Source organism: Corythoichthys intestinalis, chromosome 15 (genome assembly GCF_030265065.1).
Source record: "Corythoichthys intestinalis isolate RoL2023-P3 chromosome 15, ASM3026506v1, whole genome shotgun sequence".
NCBI classification, from domain to species: domain Eukaryota; kingdom Metazoa; phylum Chordata; class Actinopteri; order Syngnathiformes; family Syngnathidae; genus Corythoichthys; species Corythoichthys intestinalis.
This window is the reverse complement of record NC_080409.1, coordinates 32,154,149-32,173,486: the sequence shown is the minus strand read 5'-3', so window position 1 is coordinate 32,173,486 and position 19,338 is coordinate 32,154,149. Positions and strand designations below refer to the sequence as shown.

The following is a 19,338-nucleotide window of genomic DNA, read 5'->3' as shown; positions in this document are numbered from 1 at the left end:
TTCTGATTTTGTCACCGTTTCGGCAATGGGACAATGCACCGAATTAGTCTGTAGCCGTTTGCTCGCTAGAATTGCGCGTTGAGCTTAGTGTCTGCTTCTTTCGATCACGTGACTGCACTTGCACTTCCGCCACCATTTCGTGACTCGCAATCGACAAAGTTGATACAAACGTGATAAAAAATATGGATGAACCAGCTCGTAAGAAAAGGAAAACTTTTGTCCACGGACTCCATCTACCAGTTTGGGAGACAAACTGGTGAATACGATGGCTGGATAAAATTGTCTTCAAAATGACCACAGTATTCATTTTGCGTGCCGTGTGGATTGAACATTACAGTTTCGGCATCAGGATTCTATGATCTCAGAAAGATCTTCGAGACAAAATGTCATAAAGATGCAGTCTGCAGAATGAAAAGCTACAAGCCTATCAATGAACAATTTTTACCGCACAACAAAACCACGCGCTCATCGGATGCTGTGACGAAAGCGGAGATTTATCTTGCCAATTTGTTGCCGAAAACAATTTGCCTGCAACAATTGCTGATCACGTCTCAGAATTAGCAAAAGAAATGTTCCCTGACTCAAAGATTGCATCGGTAAGTTAATTTTATCAATGGACCTTTTTAATTTGGTTTACCAAAATATTGTAATGCACTTTAATTTTACTCTAGCTTATGAAAGCGTATGAAAAACACATAAATATAGTATCTTGGATTTCTCTCAATAGTTTTTAATTTCATATAAATTATATATAAAGTGGGGCAAATAAGTATTTAGTCAACCACCAATTGTGCAAGTTCTCCAACTTGAAAAGATTAGAGAAGCCTGTAATTGTCAACATGGGTAAACCTCAATCATGAGAGAAAGAATGTGGAAAAAAAAACAGAAAATCACGTTGTTTGATTTTTAAAGAATTTATTTCCAAATTAGAGTGGAAAATAAGTATTTGGTCACCTACAACAAGCAAGATTTCTGGCTGTCAAAGAGGTCTAACTTCTTCTAACAAGGTCTAACGAGGCTCCACTCGTTACCTCTATTAATAGCATCTGTTTTAACTCATTATCGGTATAAAAGACACCTATCCACAACTCAATCTGTCACACTCCAAACTCCACTATGGCCAAGACCAAAGAGCTGTCGAAGGACACCAGAGACAAAATTGTAGACCTGCACCAGGCTGGGAAGACTGAATCTGCAATAGGTAAAACACTTGGTGTAAAGAAATCAACTGTGGGAGCAATTACTAGAAAATGGAAGACATACGAAACCACTGATAATCTCCCTCGATCTGGGGCTCCATGCAAGATCTCACCCCGTGGCGTCAAAATGATAACAAGAACGGTGAGTAAAAATCCCAGAACCACACGGGGGGACCTAGTGAATGACCTACAGAGAGCTGGGACCACAGTAACAAAGGCTACTATCAGTAACACAATGCGCCGCCAGGGACTAAAATCCTGTACTGCCAGAAGTGTCCAACTGCTGAAGAAAGTACATGTCCAGGCCCGTCTGCGGCTCACTAGAGAGCATTTGGATGATCCAGAAGAGGACTGGGAGAATGTGTTATGGTCAGATGAAACCAAAATAGAACTTTTTGGTAGAAACACAGATTCTCGTGTTTGGAGGAGAAAGAATACTGAATTGCATCCGAAGAACACCATACCCATTTTGAAGCATGGGGGTGGAAACATCATGCTTAGGGGCTGTTTTTCTGCAAAGGGACCAGGACGATTGATCTGTGTAAAGGAAAGAATGAATGGGGGCATGTATTGAGAGATTTTGAGTGAAAATCTCCTTCCATCAGCAAGGGCATTGAAGATGAGACGTGGCTGGGTCTTTCAGCATGACAATGATCCCAAACAAACAGCCAGGGCAACAAAGGAGTGGCTTCGTAAGAAGCATTTCAAGGTCCTGGAGTTGGCCTAGCCAGTCTGCAGATCTCACCCCATAGAAAATCTGTGGAGGAAGTTGAAAGTCCGTGTTGTCCAACGACAGCCCCAAAACATCACTGCTCGAGAGGAGATTTGTATGGAGGAATGGGCCAAAATACCAGCAACAGTGTGTGAAAAGCTTGTGAAGAGTTACAGAAAACGTTTGGCCTTCCTTATTGCCAACAAAGGGTACATAAAAAGTATTGAGATGAACTTTTGGTATTGACCAAATACTTATTTTCCACCATGATTTACAAATAAATTCTTTAAAAATCAAACAATGTGATTTTCTGTTTTTTTCCCTACATTCTGTCTCTCATGGTTGAGGTTTACCCATGTTGACAATTCCAGGCTTCTCTAATATTTTCAAGTGGGAGAACTTGCGCAATTAGTGGTTGACTAAATACTTATGTATTTGCCCCACTGTATCTATATAGACATATACACATATATATAGATATATGAATTATATATATATTTATATGTATATCCATCCATCCATCCATCCATCCATCCATCCATCCATCCATCCATCCATCCATCCATCCATCCATCCATCCATCCATCCATCCATCCATCCATCCATCCATCCATCCATCCATCCATCCATCCATCCATCCATCCATCCATCCATCCATCCATCCAAGACTGAAAAAGCAGTTTCTGCTCTTGCACCCCTCTATAAAATAAACTGCTGTATTCTAAGCCAAAACAACTGTTGTGTTTGATAGAACAATATGTCTATATGCTGCCATAGCAGATTCATGCCGCATTAAGCCCCCAAACTATTCTTAATTTGTCCCTTTTACCCTGGAAACCCGTTTACAGACATCGTGCAACCGCTTTTGTTTCAACCCAGCCATAAAAAGAAGGTGAGTAATTATATTTATAATTCAAAGTGTCAGTCATTTTTAGCTTAGAATAATTAATCGATGTCCAATGTTTCGTTTAAAAAATAAAAAAGACGACTTTAAAAAATTATTCACTCGCACATTTTAAACTTTTCAACAAATTGCGTCACAATGAAAATAATGGTGTCTGTAAAAAAGTCACGGATATCTACCTCATAACTATTGCTTAATTGTATTTTCTTTGTTACCTCCACATTTTCCCCGATATGTTAGATGATAAATAATTGATCCAAACAAAGAAACATTGAAAAAAAAAAGTTTTAAAGGATAAATATATATAAAAGAAAATCTCAACCACTCCTTGATGTCTGCGATTTCTGCATCGCGACCCTTGTTATATTACCATGTTTAACCCATGAAATCCCCCAAAAATACGGCTCTGGCCATTCACAGCTCTGTCTTGACACTCGGAGTTTTTGGATCGAAAAGAGGTAAGTACGCGACAATATCTCGCTAAAATTGTGGCGTCTTTAATTCTGCTCTCGCATGCTCTCACCTCCAGTTAGCGTTTTGCTGTTTAAAAAAAACTTTTCTTTTTCAAAATGCCCTCCTGTTCAAAATTTTTCTTTCCCCAGAAAATTGAGATTTTAAGCTTTCCAATGATGCATCACGCATGCATATAGAACAATTTTAAAATTTGGCCAAATTGGGGGTCTCAGAGCGGAACTTCAAGTCACCTGAGTGTTTTCCGCCTTATATACTAGCAGTGTTGTTAATCTTACCTTAAAAAAGTAATTAATTACAGTTACAAATTACTTCTCCCAAAAAGTAATTGCGTTAGTAACTCAGTTACCTGAATGTAAAAGTAATTAATTACTTGGCAAAGTAACTAGTGATAATTTTCATGTTTTTTTTTTCAAAAAAAAAAAGGAACCCCCCCCCCCCAAAAAAACGTTCTGAATCAACCGTTGAAGTTGTTAAAATTGTTCTCGTTATTGCATTAGTTCCCTTCTGTCTACCTTCGACATGTGTAAGTTTTAAAACTGTTTCATCATTTAAAAATAGATTTAAGTCAAGATTTTGACGATTTAGGAGCATTTTAGATAAAAAGTTACTTAGCTTCGCTAGGAAGGTTCTCTACAACAGAGCCTTCGTGAGAGGTCTACTGCTTTAAGATGGCGGCTGTTTACTAACGCATCTAGTTCAATATATATATATATATATACAGTGGGGAGAACAAGTATTTGATACACTCACAATGGGAAAACCCATTGGCAGTGTATCAAATACTTGTTCTCCCCATTGTATATATTAGGGCTGTCAAATGATGAAAATTTTTAATCGCGTTAATTACACCTTAAAAAATACAGCTTAAAATGCCAGTTCATTTTGCATTGTTGTTTAACTGTGTGTCAGAATAGGGCCTCATTACTATAGACTCAAGTGCTTTTCTTTTTGTGAACATTATTTTTTTTTTGGAGAGAGAGGAATATTATTTTTGTTGTGCTTTCACTAAACGATACTTATGTTTGTTGTGAAGGAGAAGCTTATGCCAATAAACGGCGCGGTCCAAAGAACGCCTGTGTCCACTCGCCTTTACTGTATAACATATATCTTACCCAAAATACAAAAAGAGACACATAATTGCCACTAAAAGAAAGAAAACTTACCGAAATATGTGTGGAGCACAAATAGCAATTTGCATTGCATTGTGAATACAGCATAAACGTCTCACAACTCCTAATTCTCCCACGTTTAGAAGAAATAACAGTATGAGTATGGAACGGCGCTGCCCCCAATCGGCCGGTGGCATTCTCTTCACTCTTAATGTCCATAAACGGCCTCATTGTAATCTGTTTGAGGCAATGTGCGAGCGGGTCATTTAGTGCATGCGTTAATTGCGTCAAATATTTTAACGTGATTAATTTAAAAAAATAATTAATGCCCGTTAACGCGATAATTTTGACAGCCCTAATATATATATATCTTGCTAATGCCACCGTGTCTGTCATTTGCATCTAGTTCTATAGTATGTGATATCTAACTTAGCATCATGTTGGTGTAGTTTATAGGCTATCAGCTACAATCAGGTATTATTGGCGCCACCTAGCACCGCGTTTGCAAAGGCGTCCCCACTCCTGGTCTGCTCTCTTGTCTCCGTGAGTCCGTCTCGCTCAGACTTTTCTCGCGTCATTCAACCAGCATACTAACGCATAGTAACGCACGCCTTTCCCTCAGTAACGGTAACGGTGTTGCCAAGATGAGAAAAGTAATTAATTAGATTACTCACTACTGAAAAAAATAACGCCGTTAGTAACGCCGTTATATTCTAACGCCGTTATTGACAACACTGTATACTTGTATATATAAAACGTTGTAAGATTAGTCACCATTTTGTTAGGGCATACGTCACTATTTGTAAGACTGCCAACGGCCTCGGGTTGACAGGTATATGTTTGGTCTTGTTATTGTCCCCTCCCCAGCAAAAAGTGTACATGTAGGTTATGCTGTTATAGTCCCTACCAATATTGAGACCAAATCTACGCCCTTGGGGGGTACCATTTGACTTTACCGTTTTGGGCACCCAAAATGGTTGCAACGGCCCTGGATGAAGCATTATGGTCTCGGCTGCATACATGTTTATTCAATTTTCCACCCAGATCGCCACTCTCGATTGAGCAGGGGCGTGGCTTGGACCTAAAGGCGCCGCCGTCCATTGGTGAAAGGGAAACGTCAATCACTCGAAGGGCTCCTTTTTGAAAAGCAAGTGGGCAATGAAAACTCTCCTCGGCGGCCGGCGAAGTGGGGTGGGGGTCGCGAGAGAAAGTCAACCTGCGGATACCAGCGGGCCGGCTCACCTTACACGAGAGCTGTGGCGGCCACGGTCGTCCCGCGCGTGCCACTATTATGTGACGAGTGGAGCGGAGAAGAAGAAAGTATTGTCGACCCCGCTGCGGCCATGTTGTCTTTGCGCATTGTTGTTGTTTTTGTGGCGACGACCTGTTGTTGTCACCTCATGCTGTTCCTCTGCCACCTGCCCCGAGTCCACGCCAGTCACAACAAGCCGGCCAACAGGGTGAGTCCACTTTCAACTTCTTTGACCCCAATGAAAATACCTTGAATGTCATCCTTTCACCCTAAAATTAAGACTTTTGTCATGAATTTTATTTACTTTTAAGATAATTCATTAAATCACCGAAAATAGTATTAGTTATAGTTAATGATAGGACTTATCATAAATGTGTGGAATTTCTAATGGGACAGTGTCAAGAGAGTACAGGGGGAGTAGGAACTCATTGTCTGTCATTGACGGTGATAAACGTCCTATCCATTTGGACTGGGAGTCGCTGAGAGCCTCTCCCATCAGTTCTAATTTCTCCGGAGCACCATGCGGCTCTTTGATTCCTCTGATGCGGCTCAGTTTTATAATATAAAACACGACTTTTGAATAAAAAACATTGTGGTGCTTATCAGATTTAACAAATAAATTTAGCTTTGCTCTAGAGAAGAGAACAAGTCAGATCCCTTTCTTTGTAAACAGAACACAAACACAGGTCATTAATTCACCAACTGTGTAAAGTCATGGTGCCACCTTCAGAATGACACCATGACTTTACATAGTTGATGAAATAATGACCTGCGTTAGTTTTCTGTGAATAATGGTGTATACAAGAAAGCCTGACTGGTTTCCAATTGCTGGGCTAATATCTTAATTTGAGATGGCAAAACGTGTGTACTGTAGTCTTTCCCGTGAAAACTCTTTATGTGTTAAAGGTTGCCAACCCCGCTCTAATGGATCAGACGTCTATCGCTGTCAATGACAGCAGTTTTTAAAAAAAACAAAAAAAAAAACAAAGTCTGGTAGATTTGATATGACAAAGATTATTCTCCTCTTAATATAAATCATAGTATTTCAAAGGGAGAGAATGTTTTGTTTATACCACATCAAGCGCGTGGAAGATTGCCAAACTTATTTTCATGGTTGATTAATCACCGATTTGTGTGATTAGTTGACTAATCGGTTAATTGTTTTGTGTTATTTTCTATTGTATTACACTGGGCTTTACATTTCAGCTGTACATGTATACTATATAAAAACTGCATATTATGTAAGTAAGTAACTGCATTATTGTAGAAAATATTCACAAATACTTTATATAATTATGATTATTTACCAAGAATAATAATTATTATAAAAAAAATAATGAGTTGCTCTCATCGAGGACTACATACATTTAAGAATGTTCAGTTTTCTCCCTTTATTTAAAAATATATTTTATTGAAAAATCATTTTTTATAATGAAAAAGAAATTAATAATAAAGAAGAGAATATTTACTTTTAAGAGGCTCCAAAAAGAGGAACAAGACAATTTTAAACAATCTTTCTTCTCTCAAAATTTGTTGATTAATTTGCTAATCATTGATTTGCTGATTAATTGTGGCGCTCCTAATAAAAACACGAGGAATCAAACATCACAACACGTATCGCAACACATGAGGATTGCACATGGACCAACTACAATTTGCTAAAAGTATGTAAAATCTTTACTTTGGGGTCATGTGAAATCATTTACAGTACACATGACTTATGGGTTTTACTACTTCATTATTATTGTAGAGAAGAAAAAGGAGAGATTAAAGTTGTAGTCCCGAAATGTCTCAGTTTCTTGTTCTAGTCTTGAAAATTCTTCATATTTATGTAATCGGGTTATACATTCAATGTCACAGTATTTTTGCCACTTGCTGAGTTGTCCTTCTTTGTTTTGGATAAATGCTGAATAATCATGAGTGTTTCTTGCATTCAATGGCCAATCTAATGTCTATTGTCATTCTTTGTCACCTCTGAACCAAATTCACACATAAAAAAAGAAAACCCCTGCAAATTTTCGACTTGAAAAGGAGTCACTTGGAGCGCACGTAGTCTTACCTTCTTTTTGCCAGCCTCCGATTATTATGATAATGATAATAATAGTACACAATGTCTGATTATTGTTGTTATTGGCGGCGGATGTGGAGAATGAGGGAAAAAGCTATTTAAGGGCATTTGAATACCTCATTTGCTTCTTGGATGATTCCCAAATAAAAGTGAAAGGCAACACTCCTCTCCTGTGATGCAATCGGTACTCGGAATTTCCCCCCTAAGCAGGATAACGGGAACTTTTAAGAAAAACTTGGATGGTTTATAACGTGGAGATCCAGAGTGACGGAGCGATAGTTGGTGCTGTAAAGTGATGGAAAGAAACAAAATGAGAACAAACAAGCGGGGAGTTCGGGCGGCGTGCCCACCATGAGCACATAGCCTCCTTTTTGGGGGTAAAAAAAAGTAAGACCGGTATGATGCTTTATTGGTGTGAGGTAAATGCCAGCTGATGTATGTATGAAGGGACGCTTCAGGGAAAAGTCTGTGGGATGTTGGCAATTTGAGAAGAAGGATGACAACACATCATTTTATGACCATTTTGCCACATACACTGTAAAAAAGAAGACTACCAAAAGCTTTGCTAATTTACAACTTTTGTTTTGAGTATTTGTTACTTATCTTACGTTAACACAGTTAACTTAATAAAATTACTTGTGCTAACTTGAATTGTCTAGTTTTGGGGCAAAACTTATGGTTAAGCAGAATTTGAAAAGATGAGTTGTGTTAACTTGAAATGTTAAGTTGTGCTAACTTGAAATGTTATGTCTCGTGAACTCATCCTTAGCCTTGCTCGCAATGCTTTCAATAGAGTGCACTGGCAACAGTCTGGCTAGCCAGACATTTCAGCACAATGGCAATGCATTGCGCTCAGAGCCATGTAGCAAGAGAATTGCGACACTCCCATAGAGATCCATTATACGATTTTACCAAGGGCGTAGGTTTGCATAGGGACGGTAGGGACATAACACTACCAACTTTTCAGGGTGCTCAAATTGTCCCCACTAACTTTTAAGTAACCTTATTTGCATTATATAATGAGTTCAGGTATATAGGTAATTTAGATTGTCTTCCCATATGTTGTATGTTTAGACTTGTATCCCTTTTCACTTGCTGAAAGTGCCGGTCCATTTTTTTCCTCCCCTTCAAATGACGTCTGATTGGCTGATGACTTGATCACCCCCCCCACCACCACCACCACCACCACACACACACACAGACACACCCGCACACTCACACAGCCCCAACAGATTCACGTAGACAACATGCCAACTCCTCGCTGCCTTCGAAAAGTAGGGATATTAGACAGGTTTTTTGTCTGCCGGCAGCAGCCACTGTTAGTAATGTAAAAATACGTCAATGTTTTGAAAGTGGGGGAGACACCACTAATTTTGGTACGGAAAGTCTGACCTGCATCAGAGTTAGCATAACATTAAACCGCGTGAACTTGATAACTTGCAAAAATACTGCGGTCAGGCCAGCCTCCACTAGGAACAATGGAGTCAAGCTAGCCGTCCCTCATTTGGATCATTGTTTGCATTATGTGCATTACCGTATTGCAACACAGTGGCTTCAGAGTGCAAGTCCCTTTATTAAAAAAAAAACAAAACAAAAAAAACAGGGAGCTATCCAAGAATTGGTCCACTTCAGGGGGACACTGACATGAACATGAACCATGAATGATTAGGAAAAAGATAAGAATAATTATTTTCTTCCCCAAATCGCTTTAAATTACAATACTTTGGTGTGAGTCTGGTGGTGCTTCAGTGTCTCTTCCAGAAGTGGACCCATTCTTGGATACCTTCCATTTTTTAAATAAAGGGACTTGCATTTCAAAATGTTTTTAGTAAGTTTATGAAAACGAAGGTTTGAATTGAACATTGTATCACCTGAACCAATATACATGAAAGTTAGTATAAGTCAATACAGATGTATTTTGCATTGATCCTTTAGCTTATCAATTATTTAGATTAATTAGGTTCATATTTATGAGAAATGTAGCCCTGACCCCCGTTCAATAATCTGTTTGGTCTTATTATTGTCCCATCTCCAACAAAAAGTGTACATGCAGTTGATGCTGTTATATAGTCCCTACCAATCTTGAGACCAAACCTACGCCCTTGGATTTTATTTCCAGGTACTTTTGGATAAATAAAGCCTCGAATAGCTCCAAACATCGCTTCGACAAGGGCTGACCCCAATGAGATAATTAAACAAGTACTTAGATATGTGATTTGATCAAATATTAGCATAAATGTCGCAATTACCGGTGTCAGTTCCATTGAAAACCATTACAGCGCTGCTTGTCCTTGGAACTATTAAGGCCTACATGAACCACGTGACCACCCACGGCGAGATCAGAGAGTGTCGCAACTCTCTTTCTCATTTAGGGGATCTACGTTTGAATCCAGCTTGGACTAACTTTACTAGGGCTGCAGCTATCGAATATTTTAGTAGTCGATTAGTCGATGGACTAGTTAGTTCGAATAACCGGGTAAGGAACATGGAAAATTAAAATATCTGAGCCTCAAACGGTATAATAATAATAAAAAAAAGAGAATCTATGTACAAGAAAAGAGCAATAGGCTAATTTACAAAGAAAAAGTCCACTAGCTTAAATTGTATAAATTGCTAGTTTTTTTTACAATGCTCTTAACAAATGGTTCAGACACATATTCCCGCAAAAAAAAAACAAAAAACAAGAAAACGGCTAAATATACCTATAAACTCATTAGCTCAAACAAAAAATTAGCTTATGTTGGTCTTAACAGGGAGCAGTTGGATTCAGCCATGTGAAAAGGGACAGACCAGAGGGCAGTGTATCCACCCTAATCAATAAAACTAAATGCAAACACTTTAAAAATAAACCATTACAACGCCACTTTAAACGAATACTCGAAGCAGCAAAATTTAATTCGAGTATTTTTTTCTAATCTAATACTCGAGTTAATTGATTAATCGTTGCAGCACTAAACATTACATATATTAACATTGTACTGATACGGTACTAAAATGACATCATCGGTATCAAGGAGTGCTAAGAAAAAACGTGCTGTGCAATACGTACTTTTCGAGATCTAGTTTGCAACCGCTGGTCGCCCTACCCAAGGTGGCTGCCAGCTACGCACAGCACCGTAAAAAAATGGAGCACATGTCGTTCTTCCCAAGATGATGATATATGTTCAATCATGCTTTCTTTTAGAGTGGTGGAATAAACATGTAGGCTCACTCAAAGTGTGCTACTTTACTATGACTGTTGATAATACCATATATGCTACCTAGCTATAACTACCGTTACAAGCTCATCAAGAAGGAAGAGACAGGAAGAGGGAAGTCAGGACAGATTTGGGGATGACTCAGGGTTCCTCCTAGTGCGTTATAAGCCTAGTGAGGCGCCAGAATTTCTTGCCTCCCCCTCAGGCTAAAAAGTGCCACCAAAGAAAGTATAAAAACTATACATATTTTAACTGTATCTGGTGATACATTTGAAAACACAATGGCGACATCTTATGGTCAAAATGTGAACAAACCTGTCCCAGCTGTCTGCAATTACACTGAATTGCATTGTTTTTGCATATGTTTCTTTGTTTAAACTGTATTCCAAAACTGTGCCTTTTTTAAAGAGTTTACATTTAAGTATTGTTAACCAATAGCTGAAAATACAAATTAACATTTTAGTTTTTATTTAATTTTCCAAAAACATGGTAGGCTGTCCATGGGCTTCCCCGCCATCAGGCTTTGGAAGTTTTCTGGTGGGAACCCTGCGACTATTATTGTTACTACTGACTACTTTTGAATTTATCATTGGCTTGTGTGAATGACAAAATGACTAATCACCGTTAATAGCAGGATTCTCGTGGTCTTAATTGTGGTTAAAGGTTTTCAATGGTTGCCCAGCCTAAATGTGAATGATAAGAAAAATCGATCAATAAATAAAAAATACCTTGAACGGCAATAAAAAATACCTTGAACAGCAATAATAATATTCATCCATGCAATACGTGAATCAATGATGAGATTAAGTAACTCTTAACTAATTGGCTTGCACTAACAGCGATAGACGTCCAATCCACTTGAACTGGAAGGAGCGGCAGCAATCAGCTTTCTTGTTCACATGGATTGGATGTCTGTCACTATCAGTGGCTGACGGAGATATAAGTAGTAGGGATGGGCGGATCGATACCAAAATATCGATATTTCGATCCAGCGCGTGGAGTTTTAGGTATCGATCCCCAAGCAAAAGTATCGATATTTGGAATTGATATACTATATTTTCTTTGTCTATTTTTTGGGTATATTTTTGTGCACACTTTTTGTCCTACTTTTCCCTCTGGCTCACATAAACTGGGGATTATTTTCCTGTCCAAACTCAAAAATACAAAATACATATTTTTTTATCTTATTCCACAAAAAAATCAGGTATAGGGACTTTAATAAAAGTATTAAGTGAATGGTTTGTTAAATATTTAGAGATTTAAACTATCCTGCTGCAGACTTCAAGATTCTCAAGGAAACTTACTGACCTAATGCTTTACTTGACCTTATTATTATTTCTTATTCATTTATTATTATTTCTTGTTAATTTATGTTAGTATTTATTTTGTTTAATATTTTATTTATTTTTCTGTGAAATATATTTTTCCATATTGTTTTGTTTCAAACAATTAAATGCTTGATTTCTTATGTTTTATTCCTATTTATCTTTATTTTGTTAAAGGTCTGTTTCAATTATTTCAAAATCTGTTTGAAAATTGTGTTAGTAGAATAAAATTCAAAAACGGCAAGTGACTATTGTTTATTGGATTTGTTTTTGATGATCAACCATTAGAGGGCGGTAACATGCTACTATTAATTCGTTCTTTAATTAGATCAAAAATATTTAACGTGGGTAGATTAAAATTTGATCAAATACAACGTGTAGCAGGGAAATGTTCTGTGCATATGAATTTAAGGGTCATGGTTAAAGAGTGAGACTGACTAATCAGATTTAGTTGATAATGGATTGGTTTGTGAGTTTGTAGGGAAACTGCTTTGCTAGTTATTAAAAGTAGCAGTTTTTTCATTGCAATGCATATTTGACACAAAGAGACTTTTAATAGTTTTTGAGTGCTTGCTGTAGTTGTACATTAGATATCATCAGAATGGCTGAGAACTCTGCAGGGTTGTGTGTATATAATATAATATGTATAAAATATGAACTTCCGGTATCGATATCGGATCGGGATCGCAATATTTGGCCTTGGTATTAATTGGTATCGGATCGAATCCAAAATCACTGGTATCGCCCATCCCTAATAAGTAGTAGCGATATCATCTGGAAATTTGTAAATCAGTCAAATGCTTGACTATTTTTCTAGGTTTAAAAACAATTATTTGGCATCGAGTAAAGAAATTACAGGGAAAGAATAAAACTGGTGAAGCGAAAAACGGGCTAGAAGCGGAAATACTCAAAGACATACAAATCATAAGATTGAAATTTAGCCAAATGCCAGTGGATCATTTAATCCTGTTGGAGGCTCGCACTCCAGAGCACACGCACGCTTTTTACGAGCCAAAACCTCTCATTAGGAATGTCGGGGCTCCACTTTTTGTTCGTTTTACGGGCCATTGACAGATGTCCTGGATGTGGATGCCATCAGAGACCAATCACACATGAGTTCACGCTCGGAAAATGCCTTTTCATGCTCAATTGTCTGCCGTTCCAATCAGGGTAATGAAAGCCAGATCTGACATTGGCCCTTCCTGATGCTGGAAGCTTCTCCCTACTCATTTCATGCATGGATATGCTAAAAATGTATGTCTTGTGTTTTACATTTCACCTAAAGCAATAAGAAGCACAAAGTAATTTGGAGTTTTTTGACAATTTTGTCACGACCCTCATGAGGATAAGTGGTATGGAAAATGAATATTGCTCAAACATTTTGAAGATTTGAATAAAAACCTTTTTTGTTGTTGTTGGTAGATGTTTTACATTTTCTATTTGATTTGATTTTAGCTTTAGCAATCTGTGTGGATCCAAATCGCTGCATTGCTGCATCGCTAGTCCTAAGTGGTCTTACAATGTCTTAAATCAAACTTGATTACATCTGTAGAAACCTTGTAAAATAAATGGATTCTTACAGGGAAGCATGTTTTGCCAATTTGGCCTTCTTTTTCAATTATAGAAGGTTTGATAAAGTGAATGCTTGCAGACTTTATATAAAGTCTTTCCAGATTTGGCTTCTTGGGACTTTTTTGCGGGTGTACTCCTGTACACTCGGTGATATGAGCCAAAATGGATGTCTTCTTGTGTCTAAGCATGGCTTCTTGAGACTTTTTGTGGTTGGACTGATGATACACAAGCCTGCCAAATTTCATGATGTTGTCGGATAATGACTTTTTAACCGAAAACTGGTATCCCGGTGTTGCCCAACTCTAAAATCCGATATCAAACCAATACCAATGTTGCGGTCGTGGACTTAACATGTATTTTTAATTGTATTGTAATACCCCACTGGATGCTTTGATAATGATAAATGTTGCAGCGTCAAGGTTTTCCAAATAGGTTTACATTCTGTGAAAAATATGAGAACAACTTCAACAGAAATGATCGAAAAAGTGCTAAAATAATGTCCAGTATATATGAAATAAATTGCAATGAACCAAAATGTCCAAAATCAATCAAAAAGAATAACACAAATAAATCACGTTTTCACAAGTTATGCCAAAGAGCCACTAGGGGGCGACCAAAGCATTACAAATACAGGCAGGCAATCATAAGACATGCCACTGCATTGACAATTCCCGAAATGCATTTTGCTGGGCTTTTGCATAGATTTTTAAATTATCTGTTTTATTACTTTTCCTAGTAATTATTTCTTTCCGGTGAAGCAGTAAGTATATGAGTTTATAATTCATTAGTTTTCATTTATTATTCATTTTTTGTGCACCATGAGTGATTTGGGTCTTTCCCTCTGTTAACAAATCCCAAGCATCTTACTTTAGAGACATCTAGAGTCACGCTAAGCGACGCTGCTGTGCTAAACTGTGACCAGCCCATGCACAAAGGTTGCAAGATTGTCTGTTAATTTCATCTCTCCAAGAGAGTCTGGCTGCAGCCCGCCTCTCTCAGTACCCTGTGCCGCTCGTCTCAGTACCCATCCCGCAGACAGGAAGTGACGCAATATCGCAGCTCTCAGACCGGAAATGACAACATGAAGCAGCGCTCGAGCTCCGAGCTTCCGGTTTTATCGTAATAGTTAGCGTCCATTCGAACGTAAATACTAGTTTACTTTTCTTTTCGCACGTCTTTTATTTTCGGTTTCAGCATCACTCATTATTATTTAAATAATAATTTATTTCTATGCTCCTTAAATTTATTTGGTGAAATCGGGAGATTAACTCTTTAAGCGCGGTCAGTTTGTTAAAGCCTGCTGATTTTACCAAAATGAAAAACACGGTTACAGTACATCAAAATTAAAATACACACTATCGCAATAAAGGTTTAATTAGTGACTGAAAGATAGCCTGTGACCTATCACAGTGTGTACTTTAGTTTGTCAATTGTAAAATATACTCCAATTGAGAATTATTAGAAATTGCTGTCATTCTTACATTTTTATGAACGGACACATTAATATAGCTTCATTACAATTTAATGTATCAAAAACGTAATATTCTCTCAATGTTGCAACCAAACCAATTTTGTCTTTCATTTTGCTACTTAAATTCATTCATGTGGGTGAAGATCCTAATTAACTAATTCAGAAACTATATTAAACTTTCTGCTCCAGGAAAGGCACCTTTATTTCAAACAGAAATGACAAAATAGTTGACATGTGTTAGTTGTTTTTTTCTTTTATCCCAGACAATAGTTGTAGGTTGTTTTAATTACCTGACATTTTTCGGCAAGCACTCCCGCCTTCATCACAGGTAATTAAAACTACCTACAACTAACATCTGGGATAAAAGAAAAAACAACAACTAATTTATAAGTGTAGAAAGATGAACTCAATACAACCAGTTCTAATGTGGTAAACTTAATTTTTTTAGTTTTATTATTTTTTTATCATTATTGAGAGAATACCAGATATTTTCTTTAGTCAACAATCTCCTCAAAAAAGGTAAATCCATCTTCCAGATGGTTGAAACAGAACTTGAATGGCTCCAAGACATTGTAGTTCGTGCTCATCCACTTCCATCTGCAGGATGCTTGGGAACTCCTACTGCATTGATCCCCACCCCCCCACCCCCCGCCCAGCACTGTCCGAGGCTTTTGTGCTGTCTTGCACAATCCTTTTACCAAAACTGTTCATTGGAAAAGAGAAAGAAAAGAGCTATTTGAATATTGCATAAGTAAAATAAAAATGATGCTTTGTTAATTTTATACTTGATTTTTCTTTTCAGGCATTGCATTAAACTAGGTATATAAACAATCTTACCATTTTTTCCCGCCATATCTTTTTGGAGTGGGCCACCACTAACTTGAAGGAGCTGTGGTTGCACCTCTTCCTAAAAATAAATCAGTGAATAAAGGGGGGCATGTTCAAAAGTGCGTCAGAGTAATGGACACTAAAAAGTCTTTAAAAGCTGACCTCAGCAATTATATTCAAATTTCACTTCTGTAACTGATAGACTGGTGGCACTTAACCCTGCAGTAATGCTTTTGCCTCATCTGTCCAATGGGCAAACTCTTTCCTGTGGCTCACATAAGTTGAAAAAATACAAAAATAAGTATTCCACATTTTCCAACAAAGAATTAAGGTGCTGTGCACCTACTTTCCTATGAATGCCATATCAACAGTTTCAAAGACTTACCATGCACCCAAGTTTGAAATTGTCCGCTAGCAATATACACCACCACTTCCTCAGAGTTGGCATATCAGTCTAACAAAAATTAAAAACAAGTGTAAATAAAGAATAACGACAAGGATATTTTGTAGCCCAATTTGAATGATTCGGTGAACTTCGTTTTACAATGGTTAAACTCAGAGAGAGCATCCAGAACAGTGCAAAGAGCATACTACAAATGGATAAATGAATACAAATATCACAGAAGACAAAATTGGACAGTTAAACTCACCTACCATCAACATGAAGATGCCACAGTCCTTCCCCTATGGCTGTCCCGGAAAACCCTAACGTAAGAATTTAACCGAGTCACTTCCTTCAAGTTTTGAATCAATGAATATACACACTTTTACAAATACCTCTATTTCACTTCCAATCCTCTCTTTCCATGTCCCCCTGTTGATTGACTGTAAACGTTTTCTGCAATTGAAAATATAGGTTTATATTAAATACAGCAGTTAAACAATTAGAAACGTGTTTCCATGCATAAGACCACCAACCAGTCAGGTTTAAATGATTCATGCAAACAAAACAATGGCGTAGGTTTGCATAGGGACGGTAGGGACATAACACGACCATCTTTTCAGGATGCTAAAGTTGTCCCCACCAACTTTTGAGCAACCTTATTTGCATTATATTCGTCCCTACCAATGTTGAGACCGGGCCAACGCCCTTGAAACAAAACATTCGCAATTTTAGAGTGGCATTTTAGAATTTTGCTTCAAATGATTGGATGAATCATCTGGAGTGCAATTCTGCTTTAATTGAAGGGGCAACATAAAAGGATCGACTGGAACATACCTTCAAAACCAAACAAGGCTATTCTGGATCATCATGGAAACGCCATGCCAATATGAATGGATACTGAATTTCATTAGAGATAACAATAGTTCTCTGATCTCATGATTGGATCTGTTTTTCTTCCCACAAATAATTGGAATTTGGATCATTTAATTTGTTATGATTTGACTGTTCTTTGAAAATGAACCAATGCTCCAAGTTGTAGTTGTTACTAATCAGCCTTACAGGCAAATGCATGTGTGGGTCACATCCTGTAGGCTTTCACCATGTTGCAACAACATAGGGGTCAGCCACAAATATGGTCCTTCCCTGAAAAATACATAATCTATACCCACGGACATATGTTATATAAATACAAACATACACAGACACCTACATGAGCCCATACAAGCATTCTGTAGGCTACATAGTTAAAATAATACCCTGCACACGCCAAAAAATACTTTTTTATACCTTTGAATGAGCTACTTGGTAGACAAGTTATAAATATGCATTTCATATCTGCAAAAAAACAAACGCAAAAAGTTACATTTTACTTAATTGTACAAGTGACATTATGTTCTTTAGAGAAACTAAATCCTCAAAATTCACAGTTGATTCCATTTCATTGTTCAGGCCAATGTTCCAAAAGTCAGCACGTGTCAATCAAACTTTCTTTTTTTAGACAATAAACACCATTTCTGGCCTCTTTATATTCAAGATTTGCATAAGCTAATGAGAATGTTGATTGGTTAAATAAACAAAGAGTAAATAATCAATTATGTCCAATTGTTAACTAATATAAGGAATAATAAGCCTATCCAGATTTCCACTGAGCACAACATTTGTCTCAGACATAAAAACATACCAGCCGTTCCTGGGCAGGATGAGTTTGAACCGTCCATGAAGCTCGGCATGGTCTTATATTGTCACCATTGGTCCTGTCTGCACAGTGGGTTTTACAGTGTTCGATGTCTATCAAAAAGTGTTCAGCACAGTCCAAAATCTAAAGTACATTACTACTTATGCTACTTACTTCCATTTGGATCTGTGTGACATCCCTGTATCTGCATGGGAAGACTACCATTTGGGGGTCGTGATTTAGTTTCTTCCCAATGGGGTGGTGATCTTGGAGCTAGTAAAAAAAAACAAAATAATGAAAAAATATATAGCTAAGCAGAGTAACAATATCAAGAAAAAATTACAACCTTGTCCTATTTGGATCATGTGACAACATTCAAACTACAAAGGACCAGACAAAACAAATGAAGGCAAAACAACAATACCATACAACAACAAAAACAGCGAGCTGCAAATTGCCGCCGGCATGTACATAATGAAAAATAAGAATGCAATATAATGAAAACTACACAAAGAAGACTGTTCATTGTGAAAAAAAAATGTAAAAAGCATTAGCAGCATTAGCCAATTCGCTGCTGAATTCATCAGTACGTATTAAACAATATAAGTAGAGCAAAGTCACATGCAGTTGGTAAAGGAAGACATTATTTAAATTACATTAAGAATACTAGATATAAGTACGGTCTTTTCAACTCAGAATAAACACTTCATATTTTCACCGCAAGTGTTGTTTGACTATTTAACATTTTTAAACATGCATACGCTTTTAAAAACTTTTTTTCAGTGCGGCCACTTACCGTGTTTTCTTCGCGAGAGGTGAAATAACGTAACTTGTTTTCGTCGCAAGGGTTGACGACATTTCCGGTCTGAGGGGACTGAGAGCTGCGGAATTGCGTCATTTCCTGTCTGCGGGACGGGTACTGAGAAGAGCGGCGCAGGGTACTGAGAGAGGCGGGCTGCAGCCAGACTCCTCTCGTTAATTTGTAATCCAGCATCCATACTGGCGTAAAACTGTTATTGATATTTCTGATATTGCTTTAAATGCTTTTATTGGCCGATATCATATGGTGATGGTGCCCAATATTATCTGTGAACTCTGATGTTAACTGAACCAGTACCATGATACATAGCTTATGAAATTGTATTGTTTTTTTCAGAGTATGAAACC

At 37.6% G+C, this 19,338-nt stretch overlaps 1 protein-coding gene and 1 long non-coding RNA gene across 20 annotated transcripts in view; one reads left to right on the top strand and one right to left on the bottom strand.

Annotated features, from left to right (window-relative positions):
• The first annotated feature begins 5,582 nt into the window (after positions 1-5,582).
• Positions 5,583-19,338, top strand: part of smoc1 (SPARC related modular calcium binding 1) — a 67,077-nt gene continuing 53,321 nt past the window's right edge. For all 6 annotated transcript variants that reach the window (XM_057860257.1, XM_057860256.1, XM_057860254.1 and 3 more), the window contains exon 1: positions 5,583-5,858. In XM_057860257.1, coding sequence (XP_057716240.1) covers positions 5,742-5,858 — 117 coding nt within the window. In that variant the 5' untranslated portion in view covers positions 5,583-5,741. The remainder of the gene's footprint in view (positions 5,859-19,338) is intronic.
• LOC130931448 (uncharacterized) lies at positions 15,944-19,024 on the bottom strand. 14 transcript variants are annotated; one of them, XR_009067219.1, is made up of 9 exons: positions 18,968-19,024; positions 18,346-18,444; positions 18,178-18,284; positions 16,889-16,949; positions 16,762-16,816; positions 16,497-16,565; positions 16,274-16,382; positions 16,121-16,190; positions 15,944-15,986 (listed from the first exon to the last, which is right to left on the bottom strand). It is a non-coding gene; the product is annotated as an uncharacterized LOC130931448 (long non-coding RNA). The 14 variants fall into 14 exon arrangements; XR_009067216.1 differs by having other exon boundaries at positions 16,766-16,816; XR_009067213.1 differs by having other exon boundaries at positions 16,274-16,376; positions 16,766-16,816.